Below are 26,741 nucleotides of genomic sequence, written 5' to 3' on the forward strand. Positions count from 1 at the left end.
ATCACCCTTGGCTTGGATTTTTGGCATCAAAAGTAGAGTTAACATTCGAGCGTTCAAGAGCTTGGATTTTTGGCATCGGAAGTAAAGGTAACATTCGAGTGTTTGAGGTGACACCCATGTTTGGAGTGCTTGGAGTGGCACATACATGCCTAGGATTAGGATGGCATTTCTTGCACTACTTGCTGCCCATGGTGCCAATAGATTCCATGACCCAATGAAGTTCACCTTGAGTGTGAGTACAAGTATACTCTAGAGGTGACACCCATGTTTGGAGTGCTTGGAGTGGCAAATAGATGCCTAGGATTAGGATGGCATTCTTGCATTGCTTGATTCCCATGGTCCCAACAGATTCCATGATCCAATGAAGTTCACCTTAAGTGTGAGTACAAGTATTCTCTAGGGCTCAACTAGCAAGGTTTTGTTCCATGATATTAGTCAATTCGGTCATACCATTTTGTGAGGATTCCCTCATGCTCTCTCTTCTCAAAGGCTTCTTCTCTAATTCCACCAACTTAAGCACACAAGGGTTTTAACTCTTGGAGTTCAAAGGAGTAGATTGTGACTTCATTGTTGTAGTTCACTTGTTTTTTCCCTTGATTCAATTTGGTTGGAATAACTGCGTTGGGGTTCAAGGTTGGAGTGCATGTATTTGCTCAATTTACTGATCTGGTGTTGGATGTGGACTTGGATCAAATGCATAGTTTGCTTCATCCTTAGCCACTTGGGGATTGTGGAGGCATTCTCTTTCTTTTCCTTCAACTTGACCTACCTATGTTTTCTTGTGCTTGGTTTCACCTTAATCCTCTCTCACTCTTCTATCTCCTCTTTCCAATGCCTTAAATTGACCTACCTATGTTTTCTTGTGCTTGGTTTCACCTTAATGCTCTCTCTCTTCTATCTCCTCTTTCCAATGCCTTAAAAGAGGGTGTCATCATGGCATCACCCTCAGTCTCCTCTTTCTCATGCCTTAAAAGAGGGTGTGAGGGTGTCTTGGTTGTATGTGTTGTGTGGGCATGCTCTCCTCCATTGGCATGGTCCCTATGCATAAAAAGGATAACTAGCGAGCTGAATGAATTATGCTTGGCCATGCTCGGAGCCCAACCTCCTCAAGAAAGGACAATGACCAAATGAATGTTGGAAGAGCAAGAGCCCCAAAAAAAAAACTCACAACCTCTTTTTCCCCTTTATTCACATGGACAAAAGTATCCAACCAAGTAACACACCCAACAAGACTGAACCCATAACGTCACAATTAGGAGCACAGATCTATAAAATTAAGCCATCACCTTTGGAGACATACTTTGACTAGCTTGCCATACTGCCTTTTCAAATATGAATGCACACCTATTGCTATGTTCATTAGCATATCCAATACTCAAGACTGCACCTGTGAAGTGATATTGTCTTGTGTACATTGCAGCAGAAAGAAACCATCCTTCAACATGATTAACACTTTCAAGTATTAAACTGCACAACATGGCAAATGTTACAGAATTCCTTGTCATCAACAGTTGCAAATAATCAGACTGTTCAACCTTTGTTTCTCAACATTAAAACCATGATAGATTTACTCTTCTTCTCTAAAAGTAGTTGTCCACACTTGGAAGTATATTGACAAGACCATCAGACACTACGAGCAGTTTCAAATGAAGCGTCTAGGAGTTCAAAAGTAACATATTCAAACGTTTACTCAATTAAATAGGAAAGATGTACAGATCAATCCATCTATCACGGTTGTCTAATAATACAACCTCAAGTAAGTTGATAGCTTCTACGACCAGATCCAGTCAATCCAAAGTTGTACAAAATAAAAAGGAAAGCTGTTAAGAGTTCACTAGTTCTCTTCAAAATCTCTGGGTATGACAAGGTATACCATTATCAGAGACTTGCACAATGTACAATACAATTGGATAAGAGGCAAACTATGCTTACATCCAGAATATAATCTAGTCGTGGAAACCATACATCAGAACAGCTATAAGAAAGTCACAAAAGTAACAGATTTGGTGAAACTCTCACTAGTTTTTCATTCCAACCAAGAGCACCTCAAAGCTTTACTCTGGGCCCCCTCCAGGAACCAGCTGCATACATTTAAGTTAAATTTAGTCTGTTTCTCATTACAGTTTTTCTCTGAAATTGAATGACTTTCTACATTACATGTAAAGAGTGTATTCAATACAATATCTATTCAAATTCAAATGTAACAATTATCCAAATTCAATTGTATTGGCCAAACAAGGAGCTTTTCTGTTTCTGTGTAACCAAGTAGATTGACATAATGATTGTCTGTAAACACTAGATGACATGTGCTCCCAATTAGCAACAGGATTGAAAGGCTGGAAGCATACCAACACAGACCTTGTTCATGTACACACATTCTTCACGATAGAACCTACCAATCTTCCTCACCACAGTTGATATTATTTAGGTACAATTCAATACTGGCAACCCCAAATAATCTGCTATTTCAAAAGCAGGACGCGTCTAAACTCAAGCTTGACACTATAATAGTTAGTTGGTAATAATCTGTCACTCTAGCTTAAATTTGCAGGATTAAGATGACTGTAATGGTTATTGCCATAAGATGACTGTAATGGTTATTGCCAGCAATGCATCAATGTAACAATTCATGCAGACATCTATTGCTGCTTGTTTCAAAACCCTAGTTCCAGAATTAAGACCAGCATAATGGTTGTTGAGAGCAATGCATCGATCTAACATTCGTGCAGTACAAGAACTCACAAGGAGGCACTTACAATGGCAATGTTGTTTCCATTCAACAAAATCTGATCCAGTTTTGTTATTCGGCGCCCTTCTTGAGTGATCTCACTATCAACACAAAAATCAGTAATACATTAACGTGCTTGAAGGGCCTACATAGCATGTGGCTCTCAAGCCAGTAAAAGCATGTACTTTTCATACATCTATAACCAGAAACTAAAATCAGAATGTACCATACCAGCTATACAGAAGAGAAATGTGCACCAAACAAACAAGCTACTTTGATACCAAACAAAAAAAAATCACCATCCTATGCCCACCATCCTTTTCCAAGAACGTTAACTGTAATAACAATCCATCCCACCAACTAGCTTAGAGTTTTGAGGTCTTACATGAGATGGATCCTGTGAAATAGTCAATTGGTGTCTTACAATATTGTCACAATTGATACCTATCAGCACAAAGCTAAATGTTTACAACTTTGAGCATGCTTTATGGTGCTAATGTTATATGTCTACAGGCTGCCAAGTGCATTATCACTTAAAGGAATGAGTGGAAGTGAAAGTACAAATAAATCTCTAAGGTACCAAAGTACCCTTGCCCATCTTAGCACGAAGGTAAAAACATCGTAAGGGATCAGTCACACTGAAACAACCAAGACGAACACAATAAGTGCAACAAACCCTTTATAGTGAATGATATGAACATATATAGGGTACATCAATCTCCAAATGGTAGTAAGCCTGAAACCTTGCGGAAGACTTCAAACTTTTCTCTCAAAAGAACCTTTATGAACATATCTACCATTTTGTCTTGTGTAGGGACATAAACCAAGTCCATCACTTCAACATGAAGCCTTTCCATGACATGGTGATAATGCACCTCCATGTGCTTTGTGAAAGCATGAAAACCATAGTCACAAGGGACGCAGGCTTGGAACGCAGGGACCCCATCCCGAACACGGGACCCGTCTCCAATGCGTCTTGGAAAAGGTGCACCTCCATGCAACGGTCTATCACAAGGGGACACGTCTCAAGACGAGGAGGATGAGGGGGGACGGGTGTTGAGAAACCGCTTCTTCAGTTTACACACTTCATTTAGGGTTTCGCACTAACAGCCCCAAAAAAGACTAGCATCCACTTTTTGACCACTTTTTCAATGGGCACCCACACAGTGGTGCACCACCCTAGACAACTTATGCCTATAAATTGACAGTCACTTCATTCATTCTACACCACCTCAATCATTCTTCACCCCTCTTCCTCCATCACTCCCACACTCTTCCCTCTCCACTCCACTATCGCCTATACCCCTACTGGAGGACATCACAGTTCGTGGTCACCCATCCTCTTCTCCTTTAGGCGCCTTGTTCCCTTACCATCAGATCTACGTTTGGAGGTCTTGTACAGCTGGTGACCTTCTTCCTTTGCTAGCAACATTTGTATCAGTGTCTTTGCTGCACCCGAAGGCTCTTCATGAACTGGCATCAATTCCTATCAACTTGGCGACTTGCTCAACTCTACATTTTGCATCTAGAGGCCTTCCCTCTACCTGATGTCGGTTCCTAGCACCTAGCAACCGTTCCTAGCACCTGGCATTAGCATCTGGGCTATTCCAAATTTGCATTTTGCAGCCCATCACTCCAGACATAAGCATTTGCAGCTCCCAGGTTGTAGGCATCATCATTCATCTTACGTTTTGCTGCTTGGGCATCTTCTCGGCATTCAAGGATTGCACTTCACTCCCTCGACAACTCATGATCATCCTCCTCATCTCCGACGGCATCAAAGGACTGGGCCTACTGGTCATTTTCCCTATACAGAAATCAGTAAGGCTGCCAGCGACAACCATTAGAGGCTTCCAAAAGGCACAAGACAACATGGGAGACCCTCACTAGAGCTTAGCAACAGAATTGTTGATCAGGCAACTGCATTAAATGCAGAATTGACAGGCCAGCGATCAGTTTTGGGGCTTTTCCCACGATGAATCTTAGATTTCTCTCTCATCTCAACATTCTCTCAACTTCTCCAACTTGTGCTCAGCCATGCTCAGCATTTCTCAGCCAGTTGAGGGTGTTCTCAACCAAATTTGGTGGACAGCAAGGAGAATTCAGCTGTAATCCCTCAATTTCAATTTTCTGCAAAAAGTAGGATTTGGCAGTCACCTTGGGACCCGTGCCATCAATCAAAGGCATAGCACCTGAAATTCAAGGAATTGTTAACAATTTCAAATGCCAGCTCATCCATTGTGAATTGGGACAGCACTCGGCCAATTGGTGGTTCTATTCGTCCAAGTCTTGGGTCAAAATCAAGGGGCAATTGGCCCAAATTGCTTGCTGATCGTTTGTACGACAAGGGGCTTTTGGATCAACAAAGGACATTGTGAGATAGCTTTTACTCAATCCATTGGCAAGTCAAGTTAAAGAAACACCACAAGGGGCGCCAACCAACAAGGTGTCCAATGTCCAAGATTATGATGGTAATGTATGCATTTCAATTATGTTCATTTATTAATTGTTATAATTGAGTGCTTGATCAGGTTTTACCACCCTCCCTTAGAAGGAAGGCTAGTTTCATGGTTTCATTGCTAAGATATCACTCAATCCTTTTGATTTGGTGGGCCCCAGGCACCTAATTGCAAGCCAAAGCTTTGTGCTAGTGCTGATTTTTGTGCTTAGCTGAAAAATTACAGCAAGATCTCTTGATACAATGAGATGGAATCAAGCAATGATGATGCCTCTCCATATGAACATTCACATGGTGAAGAAGGGAATGCCACACTTGATCTTGGACAAGGCTCACATGATGGACAATGAAACTAGCCTTCCTTTTGTGGATGGGTGGCAATTCCCTGATTACAACTTAGTTATAGCAATAACATTTATTATAAAACTAAAAAATGCAAAATAACTTACAATCTTGGACAATGGACACCCTATTGGCCCCAAAACTGACACCCCTTTCGGTATTTTTTTAACTTAATTGTAAACGCCCCGAACAATGTAGTATGCTTAACAATTATGATATTCGCTTGTTTTCGAGATTTAATATAAAATAGAATGAACACTTAAAGCTGAAAATGAAAATTACTCACAAAATTATAGCCATGAAAATGTAAAAGTAATGGAGACAAGATTGAGGGTTAAAGATGGGCAAAACCCCCCCCCCCCCCCCTCCCCCCGAAGGAATGTATTTTTGCTCAACCCAAGTCCCTTAGGGAAGAGCTCAGCTACAATCAACATGAGAGTGAGGAGAAGTAATTCTCACTCTCACAAGATCGTGCAAAGATGTACAAACACACATGCATTATCTATTATGCAATGATAAGAACTGATTTCTTTACAGTATGAGAGAAGAAAGAGGGGACATCAACCTTTCTCCATCGTTGATCAGCAGTATATGGATAGGGCTTGCTTCTTGTTGCTAAAATGGAAGAAAGAGCTCGAGAAGGAGGTGCTGTAATGAATTTACAGGCTTGCTGTCCTGTAAAACAGCAGTGATAGAAGAGGAAATATGGAGGAATTTGATAATGGTGATGATGGGGATGGATAGGGCCAGTTTCTGGCTATTTGTGGGTGCTGTACATGAGTTTACAGCAAAGAAAAATGATGCTGAATGAAGAAAAACGAGCTCTTATTTATAGGAGAGGGAAGAGCTAGTACAAAAGGGGAAAGGGGAGTAACACAAGACAAGTGTCCAGCCACATGTCATGAGATGTGACAAGTGGTGGGACTCTTGGAAACTTGTGTGACAAGTGTCTTGACACTTGTCTCTTCTCTATGGCCTTCCTTTTTGGGCTGAATACTGTCAAGAATAGAAACAACCAAATTTAGTAAGCACAGTCAGAGTACAGAATTTACTATTTTTAAAATGACATCCCTATTTTTTAGAACTAGCATTTTTAGGCTAATTCAAGGCTCCTAAAATTTAGGGACCCCCCAATATGGGTGTTACATGAAAGCTTTTTCCGTGTACATCGCAAAAACGGTATCAGAATCTTCATGTGACTTTCCTATGCAAAGAAATGTGCATTTCAAGCTTTCAGCCCACACATACACATTGTACAAGCATTTCATGATCATGCCATCTTGTTGATTGTAACTGTCTGTTCTGGCAAATCTAGCCCACACTTCAAGGCATCAATCCTTTCTGTGTGCGAGTCTAACCCTGATATACGTAAGTTTTGGTCATAGGCGTCCAATCGGACCATATAAGTGGAAGTGTGAACTATCTTTTCTCTAACCCACCGCGTGGGTCTACCATAACCTGTGACCACTCATCAGTGGCCAGCTCCAATGCACTTTTCTTTATATCTAATTAGTGCAAATGAAACAAATTTAATAAATCATTATATAGACAAATTAATGAGAAAGGATACAAATTCTGTTTCTATAGAGTTGTGATATTAATTGAAAAAGAAGTTGATGTACAATGAGATTCTCCCAATCCCTTTCGGCATTTGTCACAAGGACGTGAAAATTTGATGCTTTGCTTATGTTTAATTGACATTTGATTGAAGGATTAATCAAATGTGCAATTAAAAGATGCACATGTGTTACACATGTGAGGTGCAAACTACTTTTTCAAAGTTAAAAGCCAAAGGACCCTATGAAAAAGATATGTGTCAAAGGCAAAAGTTGTAACAAGTTACACTTGTTAAATTTTAGGTGAATTTTGGTATCAGTTTGTCCCTAGGACCATCAATTGGCTATTAAGTGTCAGTGGTGACACTAGGGACTAGGCATTATTAATGGATTAATGCTTGTCCAAGGGTCAATGAATGCATGGGACCACTTTGGGTTGCAAATGGCCTAGCCAATTAATTTTTGGATGGGCAAGGTCAATTTTCTGGGCATGGATTAAGGGCTGAATTAATCTTTAAAATTAATCAATTCTGAAAATTAATTAAATGACTAAAAATTGTTGAAAATAGATTAAGAAAGCTGCCACTTGGCAAAACTTTCCCATGCAAGTGGAGGAAAGGCTAAATAGGACTAAAGGAAAAGGAAAATCTCGTTTTTTCATTTTGGAGTTGTTGGAAAGAGGTGTTGGACTGTTGCTGCCAGCTTTTGGGGCCATTTCCTAGCCATTGGAGACCATTTTGGTGATGGAGATTGCATTTTCTTGACCTTGGGAAGCTGGCAATTGCTGCTGATGCACTTTCTCCTAAAGATTGCAATCTCTGATGCTCCTATTGTTGTTGGTGCATCCGTTTGGGGCTGGTACAGCAGGGCAGCAACTGATTTTGATCGGTTCTATGTGACAAATCTCAGAATTTTCTCTCTCTACAGCATTCTCTCATCTCCTTCAGCCTATGCTCAACCATTCTCAGCAATTCTTAGCCATTCAGAGGAGATCTCAGCCATTTTTGGTGGGCTGATCTGTAATTTCTGCAGTAAACCCTAATTTAGGGCAGAAATTAGGACTTAGCAACCACCTTGGGATCCACGCCAGAGATTGAAAGCTTAAGGGACTGAAATCAGCAGCTGATAATTGAAGATTATCAAGGGATTTCAGGAGCCAGCCCATCCCAAATTGATTTGGGGCAGCATTTTGCCAGCCAAGGGTCAAATTGGAGAATAAGTCCTGGGTGAATCAAGGGGCAAATGACCCAAAAGGCTTGCTGGTCATTTATGACAGCAAGAGCAATTGGTTAGCAAGAGGAGATTGAAGAATCTCGAGTTGTACTCCTTCCAATTGAATGAAAGCTAAAGAAATACCGCAAGGGGTGCCAATTTTGGGGCCAACAGGGTGTCTATTGTCCAAGAATGTTATGGTAAAGTGTGTATTTCATTTTATGTGCATTTATTTATTACTGTAATTAACTCTTAAATCAGGTTATCACCACCCACCCCAAGAAGGAAGACTGGTTTCAGTATTCCAACTCCCCTTTCCATCCAAAATAACCAGCAAGTCTTCAATCTGATTTTACCCCCTGATTCGGGTGGTCAATTGGCATTTACCCACTTCGATAGAGATGAAAAATGCCCCAAATTTATTGATTTTCCGGTTCCTCCACTTAAACTTGACTGAAAACAGCTTCAACCCTCTTAAATCTAGTCTTGCAACTTCCAATTTTTGGCACACTTCCCAAGGCTGCTACTAAACCCTGATTTCTACTTTGTAGATTAAAGTTTACAATAGAGAAATCTGAAATTTCTCAGTCTCCGGTGATCTCAATGCTGTAATCTTTAGAGCAAGGCTGTAGAAAGGCTGGGAGATGAGAGAGAATGCTAACAAGAGAGAAAATTCAGACTTTCTTTGCAAATAACTGAAGAAAATCAATCATTTACTGTTGCTGCCATGTCTCAACAGCTTGTAGATGCAAAGAATTAAAGAAAATCGGTCATTTATGGTTGCTACCCTGTCTCAACAGCCTATAGATGCTGTCACCTGTTGTTGATTGGTTTTTTCTTGCCCCTGGCTGCCTCAAAAGATCCTCCAATGGCTGCAAATCAGACCAACATCTCCTTCCTCTCTCTTGTAAGCTAAATGTACTAAAATGCCTCTCTCCAACATCTAAAGACATTTTTCAACCTTGAATTGGCATTTTTAACAAGTGGTAGCCTTCCCCGATGGTTTTTCTAACATTATCCATAATTAAATATTAGTTTTCAATCTTTAAATACTTAAAATTAATTTAATAATTATTTCGTTGCCCAAAAAAATAATGACTGGTCAATAATTAAATTGGCTAGACAACTTCCATTTTCAATTATCTTTGCGTCATCTTTGACCATCAAATTGACGTTAGGTACCATTAAATGCCACTTCTCTAGTATCACCAAAACGACTGATAAATGCAACTTCTCTAGTATCACCAAAACGACTGATATATATGGCCAAATAAATAACCTAGACCAACTGGCACCAGTTACTACCAAGTACCTGTGTAGCATAACTTATAGCAACTTTTTCCTTTAACATCCGTGATTTCTTGGAGTTCGAAGCTCGTAAATATACTCTAACCCCACTCACATGTGCAACATTTACTTTAACCATGTTATTAAAAATTAATCCACATGTTAAGTGAGGTTTCAAAAATACATGTCCTCATGACAACCCTCCCACATAAAATCCTTGCAATCGTCCTCAATTGCACTGCCAGATGCATCAAAAGCAAAATAGTGGACTAGAATTTCCACAAAGCATCATAGTTAACACAACATTGCACATTGTTGCTCAACCATTCCATATACCCAACACATGCTGAAAATTACTTGCCAATCATAACATATGATAAGACTCATAAAGAATCTCAAAAACATTGCCAGATTGTCACGTGGCATGTCTATTTCTCATGAGCTTAACTCATCTAGGAAAACCAAACCATAGCATAGCATAACCAAGCATGAAACCATGGCCAAATCATCAATGGCATCATAACATATGCTATTGTCCATAGAACCAAAACGTAAACCATTGAAAACTTAGCATAATCTAATCATAAATTGATCACTTACTAATCTGAGAATTGATCACAAACTGATACAAATGTGAACCCAAATTGATCACAAACTCATTGCAAAAACTGATGCAAAACTAATCCCAAAAGTAACCATAAGCAGTCCTCAAGCTGATCAAAAACTGAGCTGAAACTGATCAAAATTTTTGTCTTAAAATTGAGACAAAATTCATGCCAAATTGATCATAAGCTGATACAAAAGTATAGTTCCAGTGCCCGAGTGAAACTCATACTCATCTGCATACATCTCACAATGACTAGTACACTAAGTAGTGACCTCATGGCAAACATACTATCAACAAAGTACTTTGGATGCATGTTGAATACATCCGAGATCCACTACATACAAGAGTTATCCATAACTGGAGTAGTGGAAGTGCTATTTCCCCCTTGAGCATCAAGCAATACTCCGAACCCTTACTCTGCTGAAACTCACGGAGCCCAAACTAAAGTCGGCTCTAACTGAAAGGCATCTAAGTAACACTACAACAACTGAGAATGGTCTGCCAAGTCAGCCTCTTTCATCCATTTAGCATCCATTGGTGAATAATTCTGAAATTTCACAAAGTGTCTCTTGAAAACTTTACCTTTGACCTTTCTTTTCTTATATGTCAAAATCTACTCAAGTATCAAAATCTCATCCAACTCCTTAACCTCAAGCTGAATTTCAGTAAACATATCCTCTGGCACCATGAAAAGGCCTCAACAAGGTGACATAAAAGACATTGTGTATCAGCCAATGTAGAGGTAATTTCAGCCAATATGCCACATTGTTGATCTTCTTCAATACATAGAAGGACCCATAGTATCTCATACTCAACTTTGGATACAATCTTTCTCCTCCTTTCTTCTTTTTCAACCTTGTCTTTTCAAAACACAACAATACATAATCACCCTCTGCAAATTGCAAAGCATGTCTATCACAATCAATTGCTCTCTTTTACTTTTCTTGCAATCTCTGAAGTGTGTATTTTATATTTGCATAATGATCAGCCTCAAAGATCTTATCCTTAGTTTGCAAAATAGGTGGTACCTTCTTGCCACCCTCAAACCACCTTAAATGGAGCTTTGCCCATGAAACTTTGCACTGTGGTGTTGTAAGTAAACTCAACCAAGGCCAAATACTATTTCCAATGTGTCTTGTAGTCTAAAACATAGCACCTCAAAAGATCTAACACTGTGAAATTTGCTTTCTTAAACTAGCCATTTGTCTGTAAATGGAATGATAATGAGAATTTCAGCATGGTACCCATATTCTCAAATAAACCCTTCTAAAATAAACTGGTCATCCAAGGGTCTCAATCACTAATGATTGACTATGGCATACCATGATAGTTAAAGATGTGCTACAAAAACAATTATGCCATCAAAAACAATCATGCCATATGATCAGCCTTTATTTTCTTCCTCACCAGAATAAAATGGACTTATTTGCTAAACCTACAAATGATAGTCCACATCCCATCATTCCCTATAGGTATCTTAGGAAGCTCAAAAATAAAGTCCATTGCAATGCTCTACCAAGGTCTATCTGAAATAGGCAAGGGCTGCAACAAACCTGGTATCTTTTGCCTATCATGCTTTACCTTCTAACATACAATACATGTCTTAACAAATTGTTATACATCATGCCTCAAAGCTAGCCAATAAAAGAAATGCTCCACTGTCTTAACTGTGCCATCAATACCTCTGTGTCCTGCATATGGAGAAGTATGACTTTCAGTGATAACTCTAGGCCTTAACTGCTTTGTAACATATAGTCATCCATGCATCATCAGAAATACATCTTAGCACAAACTATCCATGCCTTTGGCCATTGCAAAGCTTGTCATAAACATTAGTAAAGTCCAAATCGACAACATATTGCTCTTTCATGGCATTCAACTCACTATGATAAATCACGTTGACGGCTGAAATTTGTGGCTTATATGACAGTGCATCAGCCACGACATTCTTTTTATCATCAATATATACAATCTAAAAGTGAAATGTAGAGAGAAAATTTGTCTATCTCATATGCTTCTCTGACAACTTTGTCTGTGTCACAAAGTACCTCAAAATTTGATTGGTTTGTCTGCACTGTAAAATCAACCCCCAACAAATAATGTTTTCACGTAGACACTGCACGAATTACAGCCAAGAGCTCTTTTTCATAGACCTGCAAATTTTTTTCTGCACGATGGAGAATTTTGCTCTCATTAGCCACAACTCCGCCATCCTGCATAAGAACAGCCCCAATGTTGTTACCACATACATCACATTGAACTATGAATGACTTCCTTAGATCGGCCAACACAAGCAAAGGATTTCAAGTCATCTTTTCCTTCAACTTTTCAAATGCTAAAATTTTCACTGCTGTCTAGCTAAATTGCACACCTTCTTTTGCAAAGCATACAATGAAGATGCAATTTCAACAAATCCACGTACATACTTCGTGTAGTAAGAACATAAACCCAAGAAGCTACGAATCTCATACACATTTCTCAAAGGTGACAATGATCGTATTGCGTCAACCTTTGCAAGGTCCATGTGAATATCATCAGCCAATACAATATACCCCGAAAAGAGGATTTCATACAAGAAGAATTCACTTTTTTTGTCATTGATAACCAACCTATGCTCACGCAGTTCATTGAACACAATGTCCAAGTGTCAAAGAAAGTGCCCACAAATCCTCTATGTGGCTTAAAGATGCCATCCATCATCCGATTAAAAGTGACAAGAGCATTTATAAGTTCAAAAGGCATAATAAGAAACTCATACAATCCAAAAGATGTCATGAAAGCTGTCTTAGGTACATCTTCCGGTCTTATACATATCTGATAATACCCACTTTTCAAAACTGTACGGTTGAATATGACTGCCCCTTGCAATCTATCCATAACATCATTGATCCAAGAAATCGGAAAGTGATTCTTTATCGTAATCTTGTTTAGAGCACAATAATCAATGCACATACGCCATGAACCATTCTTTTTTTGCACCAAAAGCATTGGAGAACAAAAAGAAGATAAGCTAAGCTGAATTAGCCCTTTTTCACCCGACTCAATCTTTTTTTGTTGGGCTGCACTCTTTGTAGGGTGGCGTATTAGGTGGGCTACTTCCAAGGATAAGATCTATGCCATAATTTTCTAGCCTTTCAAGTGGTAGCTGCCCTGGAAGTGACTCAGAGAAGCAATCAGCATACATTTTCAAAAATGGCATGCGATCTTTCTGTAGTTTAGACATGTTCCCAACATTCTTGCTATCATCTTTATCCTTAGTAAAACCCAAGTATGTTGAAAGATGATTTTTCATTACTTTAGAAACGGCAAGTGCAAATACAACAAGGACAGATTCACCTTTCAACTTTACATCAAGTGTGAGTATCTTTCCCTTATGCTGAATAGTAATCTTTTTTTGCACAAGAATCAATCACTACATGCATACGATGACACCATGGCATACCAACAATACATCATAATCCTCAAGTGGAGCAATAAAAAACTCTTTGTTGTCCACATATCCCTGTATATGCAACCGAAGCTTTCCAATAAGCGGTGTGATGGGCTCTACATGGCCTTTACATGCCATTTCAACTTCCCCCATGGGTTCCATCTCATCCTCTCTTATGTCTAGATAGGTTGCCATGTCAACAAAGATGTAAGTTGGCTCATGCGCCATTATCAAAGAAAATCAATGCATACTGATCCCTAATTTTGCCCCATGCTCTACACAACTCAATAGCTGATGGCTTTAGGCAAACCGCAACAATACTTTTCAATTTGTTCTGGCAGGGGCACTGTCCTGTAAGAACTCACGGGCAAAAGTGCTTCCCAAAATTTCTTATTGTGCTCTTCTAAATCCGCACAATTTGCCACGTCCAATTTATGTCATGCAATCATGACATCTACTTTAAACGTGTTAGTTAACCATGAAGCTGCAAACAGCTGTTTAAAATGGACCCAAGTGGCAGGTGCATATCCTTGTATCAACAATATGTTCCACCACTGCAAAGCATTTCCTTTCAAAAAAGTTGCAACCTTCCGCACCTTAGAAGTCTCAGTAAAATTTCCCTCCAGTGTAAGCTGCATCAAATTGATGTATAAATGTCAAAGCGTTCAACTTATCTTGCATACCTGACCACCCTCTTTATAGTCTGACCACCCTCTTTATAGTCTGACCACCCTCTTTATATGCTTGACCACCTTCTTTATAGTCTTTAGGCTTTGCACTTTTTGGTGTTAGGTTGTCATAGGCAGGTGGCTATAAAAAGGGGAGTCCCTTAGGCACATTGTAAGCATTAATTTCACTTGTCTTAGCTACCATATGCCCACTAGACTGAGAAAAACCAGCCGCTGCATTTTGTACTCCATGCATCAACAAATAAGAAGTCTGCAAAGTCTCATAACCGGATTGTAGACCAATATTAGTATAAAGTGGATTCACTGCCTCAATAGGTATCATTCCTGCCTTGACTATTCACTCCCTCGTCCTGTGCTTGTGCTTCTTGTTGCACTGGACCTGTCGCCATGTTTGGTGTCTTTTCCACATGCTGATGCACATTAGAGGTTTTCCTTTTTTAGCGCTCCATGGTATGATGTGATGACTCAATCTGAGAATCCTCATTATGTGACTTCAAAAATTTTTGCATCCGAGGATTCTTTACAAGCTATTCGAAAGAGCCAACCATGCTAAGGTGTTGTGCCATAAACAACTCCTCTTGTTCTTGCTCCTCATCCTGTGGTTCAATCTCGATTCTAGAAGGTGTTGACACCTGTGCACCAATATTCTCTCTTCGGTGTCTATGAGCAAAAGAATAACTCTCTTCTTCATGAGGGAGTTTTCCTTTGCCTTTGTCCATGTCTGCCATCTCTCTAGTCCTGTATCTAAGAAAAAAATCTCGTAGTCTCTCACGTGTAATCTCTATAAAACGTGTATGTATGGCCTTTTCACCCAAAACTGTCCGAGTTTAAATTCTTACAGAAAAGAATTCAAATCCTAGCAATGGAACCATGAAATCGGTCTATGACTCACATAAAGCGGTAGTCCCTTCAATTAATACCTAGTCTTTTCACATACACACACAAATAGAGACCTCACTCCCTTGCTCAACACCACATTAGCCCCGAAGACCAGCGCCCCTCTCGGTATTTCTTTATCAATTAAAAGATGGAAGGTTACAAAAAAAAAAAAATTCCAAAGTACAAAATCCGTGAACAATTGGCTTTCATCTTTTCAGAGTGAATTTCAATTGCATAAGGACGGTACAACATATCCAAAACAACATCCCAAGTAGGAAAACACTTTCTATGACCATAACTCATTAATTCAAGTGTAAAATTGCAATCTGCAAAACTCTGTATTTACTGTTTTTCACCTGTTTCTTGACATGTTCTCTGCCTTGTTCCATTCCAAATCTGTTTCATACCAGTTGGACTACAAACCCCTTGACCCTAGCATCATTCCAACAATAAAACAATCCCACAAACAATACTAAATCACAGCTGAAAACATTGTTCCTGTATAGCGTGGTCATCACTTTCTTTAGTTCCTACATTGGAGTAGCAATCAGCTGCTCCTGAACCTAGATAGTGAGGCTCTTGCCTCAGCAACAGAAGAGCAAAGAAAACATAGAACTGTATATTCGACTGAATCAACCAATCATGCAGAGCATTTCCTCTAAGAATAGAGAGAGAGTTGACCAAAGGAAGCAAGCTCTACCTCTGTGCATGAGTTAGAAACAAAGAAGTACTCTCCATAGCTAATGTACTTGCAGCAATCTACCCTTAGCCCTTGAAAACTTCACGCTCAGATCTGCCCCTCTTGCCTATTGCGTTTTTTTTAAATGCTCTCTCTCTCTCTTTTGGGAATTTGTGCCCAAATTGTGACACATGGCATACATGTAATAATTTTCCCGTTTAAACCTTCCATTCTAAAATTCTCCATGATCGGTGCAAAATTTAACCTTGTCACAACCAAAGAATTAATTCTCGTGCAAAAACGAAGATAATGACACGAACACATTCTAGGGTCCAAAAACAGTAACTCCCTAAATTTTAGGGATGGTGACCCTTGCATTCCTCAAGTTGTTTTGAGCAACTTTTATCATTGCAACCACATCAAAAAGTGTAATGTGGCTCAGTTACAACGACTTTTATTCCGTGAGCATTCTCACATGTGCATCTTTTGTCTTGGCCAGGGTCATTATCATGCACCATCTCTAGTGGCTAAGCACACAATCCCAAACCACTGGCATTCTATTCTTCAATGCCCATTCAATATGGAACCGGTCCCAAGACTCAGACAAACCATTAGTCCAATTTGTCCCAATGGTTGCCTTTTCTAGCCATGCAAAGATCCCGACTTGATCCAAGAGAACTCTGGGGGTAAAAAGCAACAGCAACTAAAGAAAAGAAAAATAAAATATTTATATAAGTAAATAAGGAAAGTAATTGTAAAAAGTATCACCATCTGGTGACATACACCCTCCTCTACTTCAAATTTACCTCTCCTAATTTTCAGATTAACAAGGAAAGGGTGATTCCCTTAAACTTTTCCTTCCAATTTGAGAGAAGACAGCTTTTTTCTCTTGGTGGTGACAGGATGTTATTTATAGTTTCCTTTTTAAGCATTTTTGTATATTGAACTTTGTATCTTCATCTGTATCATCAAAATAACATGATTATCAAAGGACACTTGGGCAAGTGAATGATTCCTCTACAAGGGCACTATCCAAGTGGCACCAGTGCATCATATTTTACATGAGTATGATCACACTTGCATTGCCTCATGCATAACTCTAGTGCATTGACATTCTATTTTTTAGACATGCATCTATGTGTATTTATCTGTGGTCTCATTGCACATGGCATTCTGCTTTGCTTGCTTAGCCTCGCTAGCTTGTTTTCAAACCAATCGCTATCAAACCAAACCACCCAAAAAAAAAACAAAAAAGTTCATTGTTGTTCCATCCACCCTTGCAGGACTTGATAGGCCATTGGATAGCCAACGTGTACCCTTTGCCCAATGCCCTAATCTCTCTCAGGTGACCACTTGGACTCCCCTGGTAACATACCCATTGCTTCTATAGTCTTGGTAGGCCACTAAGCAACCAGCGTGCACCCTTTGTCCAATGCCCTGGCTGCTTTGGGATGGGACACCTTGGGGTAAAAACACATAAAAACATAAACACTCAAAACCTTGAATTGGCCTTTCTTTCTAGCTCAGTTTTTAGGCCTAAGAGAGAATGTTGAGTTACATAAGCATCACATGTTAAATTAGCCACTTAGACAATCCCAAATATACTTAATTAATGAAAATCCTAAAATGATATACGGTTCGAGAGAGTTTCAAAATGGGGCATAATACTAGTTTTTAAACTTTCTATAAATAGGTAGGCTGCCCTCCATTCAACCCAATCTCATTTTTGCATATTTCAAGCCCACTAGCTTCGCTCTCCCACATCCCAATTGCAAAGGACATCTCAGCTAAAGCTGCCTGTTGCTTTCTACATCGATTTCTGCGGCATTTGCTAATCAGCCACATCGTCTATAGCTAGCAACTTGTTGAACTATTACCTATATGATCTACGGGTACTATTTCGAATTCCACGTCATCATACCTACGTGTTTACTACCGTTAGCTTGCCACATCATCATACCTACATGTTTAGTGCCGTCAATCTACCACATCATTATTAGCTTGCTGCATTTCCAATTTTCTCTCTCCTCTGCCTCTCCACCAACACCATACACTACTGCATTTGCTGTTGTCTGGCATTTGGAGGCTATCTTGTCGCGTTTCAAGATCCATCAAGAGTATGTCACTCTCCCACTCAGCACCTCTACCTTGATTCTCCAAACACAAGAGTTCAGGACATAATTTTCATTCCTGAACAATTTGTTTGTTGCATGAGCATTGTATATTCAACATTCAATCATTGATTCAAATTTTCATTGTGTTCATTGTCTCTAAGCTACCTTAACCCTAACTGTGTTCTTTGGAGTTTATACTTAGTCGTACGCTTTCATTTATGTTTCTACATTAGGGTATTTCTTCACTTCAAGAACCCCTAGCTCTTTGCATGGTTAGTGGATATTAGACAATGTCAAGAGCTTGGTGCCTCAAAGGCAAGACCAATAGAACTATTAGGAGCTTTTTAGCTCAAGGGCAAGACTAAAAGGACTTTAAAAATGTGCACTTCTAACATTTAAGTGAAACTTTCACATTAGTGGCAAAGTTTGGCTCAATAAGCAATCAAGATTTGATGCACAAGCAAGTCCTTCGTAGCTTATGCATTTTCAAGCAATCCCCTTAGGATCGCATTGACAAGCAACCCCCTTGGGATTAAAAAGGGCTTGTAAGATTTTACAGATGGTGGATGTATTTGGAAAGCCTATGTGGCTATTTGTAGCTCTCCTCTCTCTCTCTCATTGCAACAGCACAATTTGGTTTTCAGCATCTTCTCCTCGGCTTGCTTCAGAAGTTTGAAGTTTTAACTATAGAGAATGTGTCCACTACATGTATGAAGTCTACCCAACAACCAATCTTCTCAACTTGGCTTGGGAAATCAACTGGAAAACTCCAAAACTCCATTCCCAATAGAGCTATAGCTACAATTTTTTACCTAACTCTCTTTTGGACAAGTTATAACAAAACTATAGACTAAGATATTCTCATTCTTCTTTGAGATCTTTTACATTTTGGCTATCATATGGAAAATACTTGCTCATGGTTCTATCATAAGAAATCACTCCGTTTGCAAGAAAAAATGCAAGGATTCATGAGAACTATGCAAAAAAATAACTAAGTGAATACTCCACGAATTTGAGCTTCATTGCTAGTTGTAACATGTCATTTCTAGGACTTGGCAGGCTGAAGTCTTCGATTGGGCATCTATAAAATCTAGAGTTGGTAAGAGACCCATAATAAAGGTGATAAAGAGTTGAACATCCATAGATCGGATGTGCTGTGAGAAATTAAGGAAAATCCGGCCTTATCTAGCTAATTTGGAGCATTCCTCAAGATTCTATATAGAACCAAAAGGTGTACCAAGCATTGGGGCTAACTTGTGTCGCATGTAGTGTGGGAGCTCCAGCTGTATGTGGATTGTTTTGTTGAATTTAAGTGCTCACTTAATTAAGGTTTACTGCCTTTGGGATTCCAACGGCATCAAACCACTTGTAGCAACTCATCCTCTACTGTTGGAAGATGACCCTTTCTACCACACAATTAAGCTTGTAGGCCTCAACTCTGTCCCTGATACATAAGCCCACAATTGCTTGGCAACTAATGCATGACAACAGCAATACCATGCAATGTGTATACAAAAACAGTGAAACTGAAATGAGTGACAAAAGTACCCAAAACAGGGCTGTTTTGTTGCTGTCTTGTCACGAAAAATGCATACAAGAAAGGAAAGAAATGGTAATATCCGCTTATGGAAACACCAGGTTGACAAATGGACTACGCAAGAGCAATCAGAACATCAAAAATAGCTTGCTGTCCAAAAATACAGCTTTCAAGTGGCAGCAGAGGGCAGTAATGCTAGTGGCAATTGGCAGCTCAATTGGCAACAGACGTAAATTTTGGAGCAAATGTGGGACATGTTGAGCTGCTCTCTCAGAAGTCTTTGCCCTGTTGGAGTCAATTTGGGGAATATTTGACCAAAAATTGGAGGCTCTTCAGGTTTAAAATGAAGATACTTGTCTTTGAAATACAGCCGAAGAGAATTTGCAATTTTGTGATTAACTGATGAGGAGACAAACGCTTTCTTTCAGATAATGGGAATGAAAGCAGTTAGAGTTACCTAGTTGCTATCTCTTATTGCCTGCAACTCCATCATTTTGAGATTCCAAGTTTTTTCCCTTAAGTATATCTCAATGTTGCTGCATCTTCCAGATAGAATAGTTGTCATCCGCGAGGCTTTGACAGATTGTTGTTTGAGGATGAATGGGGGAAGCCACATTGATGAAATGTGCCAAGATTTTGTTGAAGGCACAAAAGCTGCACTTTTTGCTACAAAAAACACAGATTTTGGGCTGCAAGGACCTCAGATGAGAGAATTCCTAGGGAAACAGTTAGCACTTGTGAGAGAAAGCTAGCAAAGGTTAGAACACAAAATAGAGAGAGAAATAGCAACGAAACACATGCAGGTCCCTGGGACCTGCATGCCTGCACAGAAAACACAGCAATCATTTTGTCTTGGACTGGGAATAGCTGACAGTTAACAGGCTGGAGTGGTCATTAGATACCTCCACAAACAATGGTGTTGCCAAGTACTAAGGCAGAGGGCTGCAGACTGCAAAAACATAGCAGTTTGCTGCCAATAGACAGGTGCCAAAGTACGGAAAGCTGCTGCACCAGCTAACATAACCAGCTGCAAACTTTTATATTGCCAGGTCCATACTCCAGCTTTCTCACAAGCCACCAACCACCTCCAATGGCAAGGGTAAGGTCTATGCTCTGTTATCAAGATGGAAACAAAGAAGCCAAGGAGTGAACAGTAGAGAATGATGAACACAAACAGAGCAAAAGCAGAAGAGAGAACGTGAACCAAGCATTGAATGTGCACTAGAACCGCCCTAAATAGGGCAAGGTCCCAAATTAGTCTGACTAGAAGTCTGGCTGACCTAGAAACAAGTTAGCTAGTAACATGCTCAGGGCCAAAAATAAAGGCCACTGAGGGGCCCAAAATACCCAGACAAGGTCCCCTAATTGGAGCTGGATCTCTAATCTCGACCGTCTCAATAGAGTTGCCTATATAAAGAAATCCTCTCATGCAGTTCACTTCAGCTAGTGCAATAGCCCATTTCCTTATGTATGAGGGAACAGATGATGCTCTAATGGATTGGGAAGATGTACACAGTGCATGTAATTGACTTTTGGTGAGTTACACCAAACAACCTTGCAGAGCTCTGTAATTAACATGACATTTCAATGATCCAAAGACTCGTTTGCTTCTGTTTCTAGTGAAGCAAATAAATAGATAAGACTAACTATTTGGTGAAAATCCTCAAGCTACATCAGAAAACTTGGAACATCTGATTGACTGCTACATCTAATGGCTTCTCTCTCTCTCTCTCTCTCTCTCTCTCTCTCTCTCTCTCTCTCTCTCTCTCTCTCTCTCTCTCTCTCTCTCTCTCTCTCTCTCTCTCTCTCTCGTGCAAGGTGTATCAAACAACCTTGTAGAACAATCACAAGAAGCTTTAAACAGATTCCCATAATAATTCCCAATTCCCACAATGTGAATTACAACAACATCATGAGCTTTTAAAAGGAAGCACCCCATACCTAGCTAGGTGTGGTTGGTGGCAGGGTGTTGCCTGCAGGTATGCGGTGCCTCCTGAGCAGAAGATCATTATGTTGAAAACCATAGGGAAAAACAAGGGAAAACAGCCCCTTTTCCCATATGGGAAAATGTCAAAAACTTCTTGTGAATGTCGATATCTGATGATTCACGTTCTGCCTCAGAAGCGTTGAAATACTAGAAAACCACAAAATCAACTGCACATGAGTAGCTGAGGGTATAAAAGAAGCAAGATATTCGATATAGACAAGACTTACTATTCAGTGACATCCTCCAGCACCATGTTCACGTACACATCAAAGCCTCTGAGAGTGCCAACGAGCTCCTTGTCACCTTTCATGATGACCCAGATCTTGGAGCCTATGCAGCGGTCGATCAACTCTGCGATACACAATTTTTATTCTCCATAAGAGTCAGAAACCTGTTGTCGTGCTTGACCTTTCTACCCTTTGTTAAGATGCAGTACCATGCGAGACCATACCTGAGGGAAGGAGATGTGAAGGATTGTGAGACATGGCTGCTACTCTCTGCAAGGAAAACCAAAAAACGGCTTCCCTCTACAACAGCTCGACAACCAACCCGTGAAGAGGGCCCCACAGCCCTCAAATTTGAACATTTTCATAGAAAGAGCATTTTACAATACAAGTGTTAAAGTTTTATTAATTTTCAAAAGAAATTTTACAAAAATCAACCTTCATCATAAAAATTCTTAGAAATTTACACCTTAAGGGCAACAAAATTTGTACCTTTCAAAAGAAAGGCTAAATAAATTTTCACTTGTCAAAAGAAGGATAGGTTTAAGTGAAACCTTTCAACTCTCTCTCTCTCTCTCTCTCTGTCGTGAAGCCGGCATCTTGCGCAGTGCGGCCTGCCTTTTCTCTTCTTCAAAGTCCATAGTGCTACTGCTGCTACTTCTTCTTCTTCTTTTCCTCCCCCCCCCCCCGGTCTGGTGCCTCTTTTGGCAGATGCCTTGGTGGCTCGGCCCTCTCCCCTTGTGGGCAGCTAGTGGGTGCCTTAGTGGCTCGACCCTCTCTCCTTGTGGGCGGCTCGGCCCTCTCTCCCTTTGGGCTGCTGGCAGGTGCCTTAGCAACTCGGGCCTCTCTCCCTATGGGCCGCTAGCGAGTGCCTCGACAACTGACTATGGTATGCACTATGCAATAGGTAGTTGCCATCAAATGCCTTGTGGGTGCCTCAGCGGCTAAGCCCTCTCTCCCTATGCGCTCGCATTGCCAAATGCCCTATGGTGTGTGCTCTCGCTGCTGGCGAATGCCTAGTACATAAGGATTTTCTACATTTTGTTGTGCCATCATTGAAGACTAAAGTTACTATTGTAATGCATTATGTAATATGAGGTGTTTACTTCTAGCCGTTAAGTGGATTGTGGATATCTAGTCATATGCAAATGAAAAAATCTATTTTGCCTACATATCTCATATGTATCAGAATCTAGATGTTGAGATGAAGGAAACTCAGTTACACATCTGACATCACCCCTATCTTTTTATCATTTGGGCCTTAGTAACTAGTTCATAGATCTGTATTTAAAAAATGACTCATGAGCATTATGTCACATGCTCCTTGGGCATCTGGGCTTTACATCATGTTGTGCAACATTTAAAACTTGCTTCCTTAATTAAGCCTTTAAGGAATAGGTTCGTTCATGTAATTTACAGCACAAACACGAATATAGAGTAAGCAGTCTTTTGACAAACAAGTTCAAGCAAGTTCCTTAACTTATCTCAAGTTAATCTTTGTCTTTTGCCCCCATACATGAGAATTATATATCCCCTTCTATCCAACAGAAGTACCCCTCCTGCCCTATAGAAGTAAATGGTCCAAATCACATGGCATCATAAATTCTATCTAGTATCTAGAATAGGATCAACGCCCTAAACGTAGGGCTCATAGTAGTCTACAACTTTGTCTTGGACTCAACAAAAAAGAGGTGTCCAAAACTCCATTGACCCCAAGCGATCTAGGAATGAGACACAATTTCCATGGTTGGCCTTTTCACTACCTCGACCTTCGGCTCGTGAATCGAGCAGTGCCCTCTCGGGTTGAAACGATATGAACAATCTGTAAGTGATCTGAATGCTATTGATAATCTATGTTTAGTTATTTTCTCTTATGATGTCTAATTATAAGTGTGGATCTATGCATGTCAATGCTTGCATCATCAAAACCTTCATCTCTAATTCTTCCATAATACATCAAAGTCTCTTTGCCATACTTTAAAATACCTCCTTTATTGTATGTAGATTAATCCATGGTGAAACAAAATCATAGAATTTTTTTTGTTATATGAGCACCAAAATCAAAGATATCTTTCGACTCTTGCACTCTCTTTGCTTGTGACCTACTTGGCCTTGGGAGTCGGTGCAGTTTAAATCTTAGCATTGAAATCATTGTAGCATCTTCCCTTCTTACCTATATTTAGTTATAAAAACTTACAAGTAAATCTCTTACTATGTTTTTTTTCATTTCAAAGGACAAGAAAATGTTATAAGTATTCATTTTTCATATACTATTGTGCTTGTTCAATGTGAAGTCTTTGAACTATTAAGTGTTACTTTATATCTTTTTTCTTAAAAATATGTGTTCTTTTGCTCTAAGACAAATTTTGTAAATATCATAATAGTTTGCTCATTTCTATATTTTGAAATAAAAACCTTGTGTCAATAGCATTGAATTGTGCAATTACAAGTTTTAATATCATTCTAGGATGGGAAGGTTAAGGAAGGACAAGCGCCAACGATTGCTCGAGCAATCATGCATCACAGTTCCAATTGTGCAACCTACAGAAAATGAAAATGGAGATGCTTGTATTTTGAATGGAAAGAAAATAATATATGTTTGTAGCTATGTGTCTTCATGGAAGTTATTATATCCTTGGTCTTACTCTACCTTAGATGAAGTAGGCAAGGAAAGAGTTAAATGCTCCATTTGTACTATATTTAGCATGCCCAATCCTTTTAGAGGAAAAGAGAGTACAACTAATCAAAAACATGCTTTGGCTATACATAATGCATCAAAGTCACATAAGCTAGCGGTTTAGTGTAAGAAATTCATGGCTGGTAAACAAGTGAAGCACATGGAAGAATATATGGAGATTATGGTTGATAATGAAAAATATAGAATTATTAGTGTTATTGAGATCATATATAGGGTTTTTTTAAAAGACATGTCTCTAGGAGCATTCGAAGATGAATACAAGTTTCACATGTATATGAAAACTCTGCGTATGGCCCTCGCTTGTGAGTATTCAACATACATTAATCCAACTTCAGGAATGGTTTATTAAGAAAAACTAACAGAGGAGATAGGACATAGTTTGTTCTTTTCGATCCTTATGGATGAAAGTGCTGATAGGAGGTTCAAAAAGCACCTCATTCTCTACATTACATACTTGAAAAATGGTGGTGCAGTCTCTTGTGCAACCTCCTTTGTAAAGTTTATTCATGTTGATGATGGCAAGGCTCTAAGCATGTATGCAGGCATCTTAAAAGTGTTACAACATCTAGATCTTCCTCTTTATAAAATGGTTACTATGGGTTTCAATGGTGCTGGAGCTATGATTGGAAAAAGATTTGGATTAGTTGCGAAGCTTTGTAAGGATTGCCACATTTGCTGGGGATACATTGTATTGCCCACAGAGAGGCTCTTGTAATAAAAGATACTTGTGATTGCTTTGTTGAATTTAGTTGTGTTAATAGATTTGCAAACAAAGTTCGGGAATGGATTGGAAACTCATGCCTTAGAAGAGTAAACTCATGCTTGCCTTCTTACCTAGAAATTATGAGATAATGAGAATTCATGGAATAAGATGGTTGTCTGGTGGAAATGTCATGAAAAGGCATACTTTTATTTAGTGTTTCCTTTTAATAAAATTAATATTGATTTTAGTATCAAATTCTTACTTGACTTTGCTATTTTATTGTATTAGGTTTGTAAAAACATCACCTACATTGTTGGAATATTGGAAATGCAAGTATCCAACAATGTATTAAAAAGCAACAAAATTTTAGATGTTATTTATTATACATTTCATGGCCGATCTACTTAAGGAGACTAACATATTAAGTCAAAAGTTTTAAGAAAATGATTGCGACATAACAATAATTAGATAAGAAATAGATGTGCTTATTAATCTCTTGAAGGATTGGTACATAATTGGTATAATTGGAAATGGTTCCAAGCACTTAAGTAGCTTCATGAAGGCCACGAACAATGGAGTGTATTCATGTAAGGATAAAGAGGGTGTTGTACATCAATATGTCTTGCAGTTTATGTCTTTAGTGGGTAAAGAAGTGATTACTATTGAGGAATGCAAATGGTTAGCAAAGGCATTCGTTCAGAGATTGATCTCTAACTTTGGTGAGAGGTTTCAAGATCATCACTTGTTTAATGCAGCAAAGTTGTTTTCCCCTAAAAACTATTCTAGGGATTCACAAGTTCGAGCTCAGGTAGTTCGACAATATCTCTCTCATCTTTGTGAAAATTTTGGCAAAGGAGAGAGATCTTTGATTCACTCTAAACAATGTGAATGTCAGTTGAAAAGATTTGTTTTATATCTCTTTGAGTTTATCCTTCAACAGGACTCCTTAAAGCTTAGGGACAATGTGGTGCTAAAGTAGAATGGATGGAGACGTTTCCGGCTTTATGTAAGTTGTGGCAGATTGTGGTGGTGCTCCCTGCAAGTTCAACAGCTTGTGAAAGAGGTTTTTCAAAACAAAATATGGTTAAAAGTGATGAGAGATCATGTTTGTCTCTCAATACTTTAGATATGCTCATGTTCATGTCTCTTTCTACTGTAAAGAATATGGAAGAAGTAGATTGGGATTTAATTTTTGAGGTTTGGAAAAATATGAAGATAACATGCACCTAAGCTTTGGATCATTCATAGGAAGTATACCAATAGCACTAACTTTTTGTAATTTTAAAGAACTTACAATTAGACTTTAACATTTTGGAGGCACTTGCCTTATTATATCAAATCAAATGTATCTATCCTCTCTTTTTGGTCCTACTTGTAAGAAACTCCAAGAAGATTTTGGTCTCAATACTTGCTCTCTTTTTTGTAAGCTTATGTAGCATTCTCATTTGTGCCATGATTCTAAGGATAATACTTGCTCTCTTTTTTACATGCTTGAGCTTTTGATTGCATAGTGTGTGATGTTTCTATTTGGCATTTATTTTTCATTGTAAGACATTAAAAATTGTTTTTGCTTCAATGTAATCTTTGATAGTTACTTCAGTTTTTGTAGTG

General features: G+C 39.1%; 1 protein-coding gene across 4 annotated transcripts; it reads right to left on the bottom strand.

Annotated features, from left to right (window-relative positions):
- Nucleotides 1-1,675: 1,675 nt before the first annotated feature.
- LOC148032207 (sm-like protein LSM5) lies at nt 1,676-22,093 on the bottom strand. Of its 4 annotated transcripts, XR_015691591.1 has the most exons (7): nt 21,957-22,093; nt 21,733-21,856; nt 21,460-21,652; nt 20,421-20,631; nt 19,976-20,234; nt 2,757-2,829; nt 1,676-2,081 (listed from the first exon to the last, which is right to left on the bottom strand). XR_015691591.1 is itself a non-coding variant. In XM_087682859.1 (4 exons), the coding sequence occupies exons 1-4, from the start codon at nt 21,988-21,990 to the stop codon at nt 2,055-2,057; spliced, it is 258 nt and encodes an 85-aa protein (XP_087538985.1). In that variant the 5' UTR covers nt 21,991-22,093; the 3' UTR covers nt 1,676-2,054. The 4 variants fall into 4 exon arrangements, 1 of the variants encoding a protein (XP_087538985.1); XR_015691590.1 differs by having other exon boundaries at nt 19,976-20,631; XR_015691589.1 differs by lacking the exons at nt 19,976-20,234; nt 20,421-20,631.
- Nucleotides 22,094-26,741: the final 4,648 nt, after the last annotated feature.

This window comes from Lygodium microphyllum, chromosome 8 (assembly GCF_053477565.2).
Source record: "Lygodium microphyllum isolate KBCC chromosome 8, Lygodium_microphyllum_v1.1.10, whole genome shotgun sequence".
Taxonomy (NCBI): domain Eukaryota; kingdom Viridiplantae; phylum Streptophyta; class Polypodiopsida; order Schizaeales; family Lygodiaceae; genus Lygodium; species Lygodium microphyllum.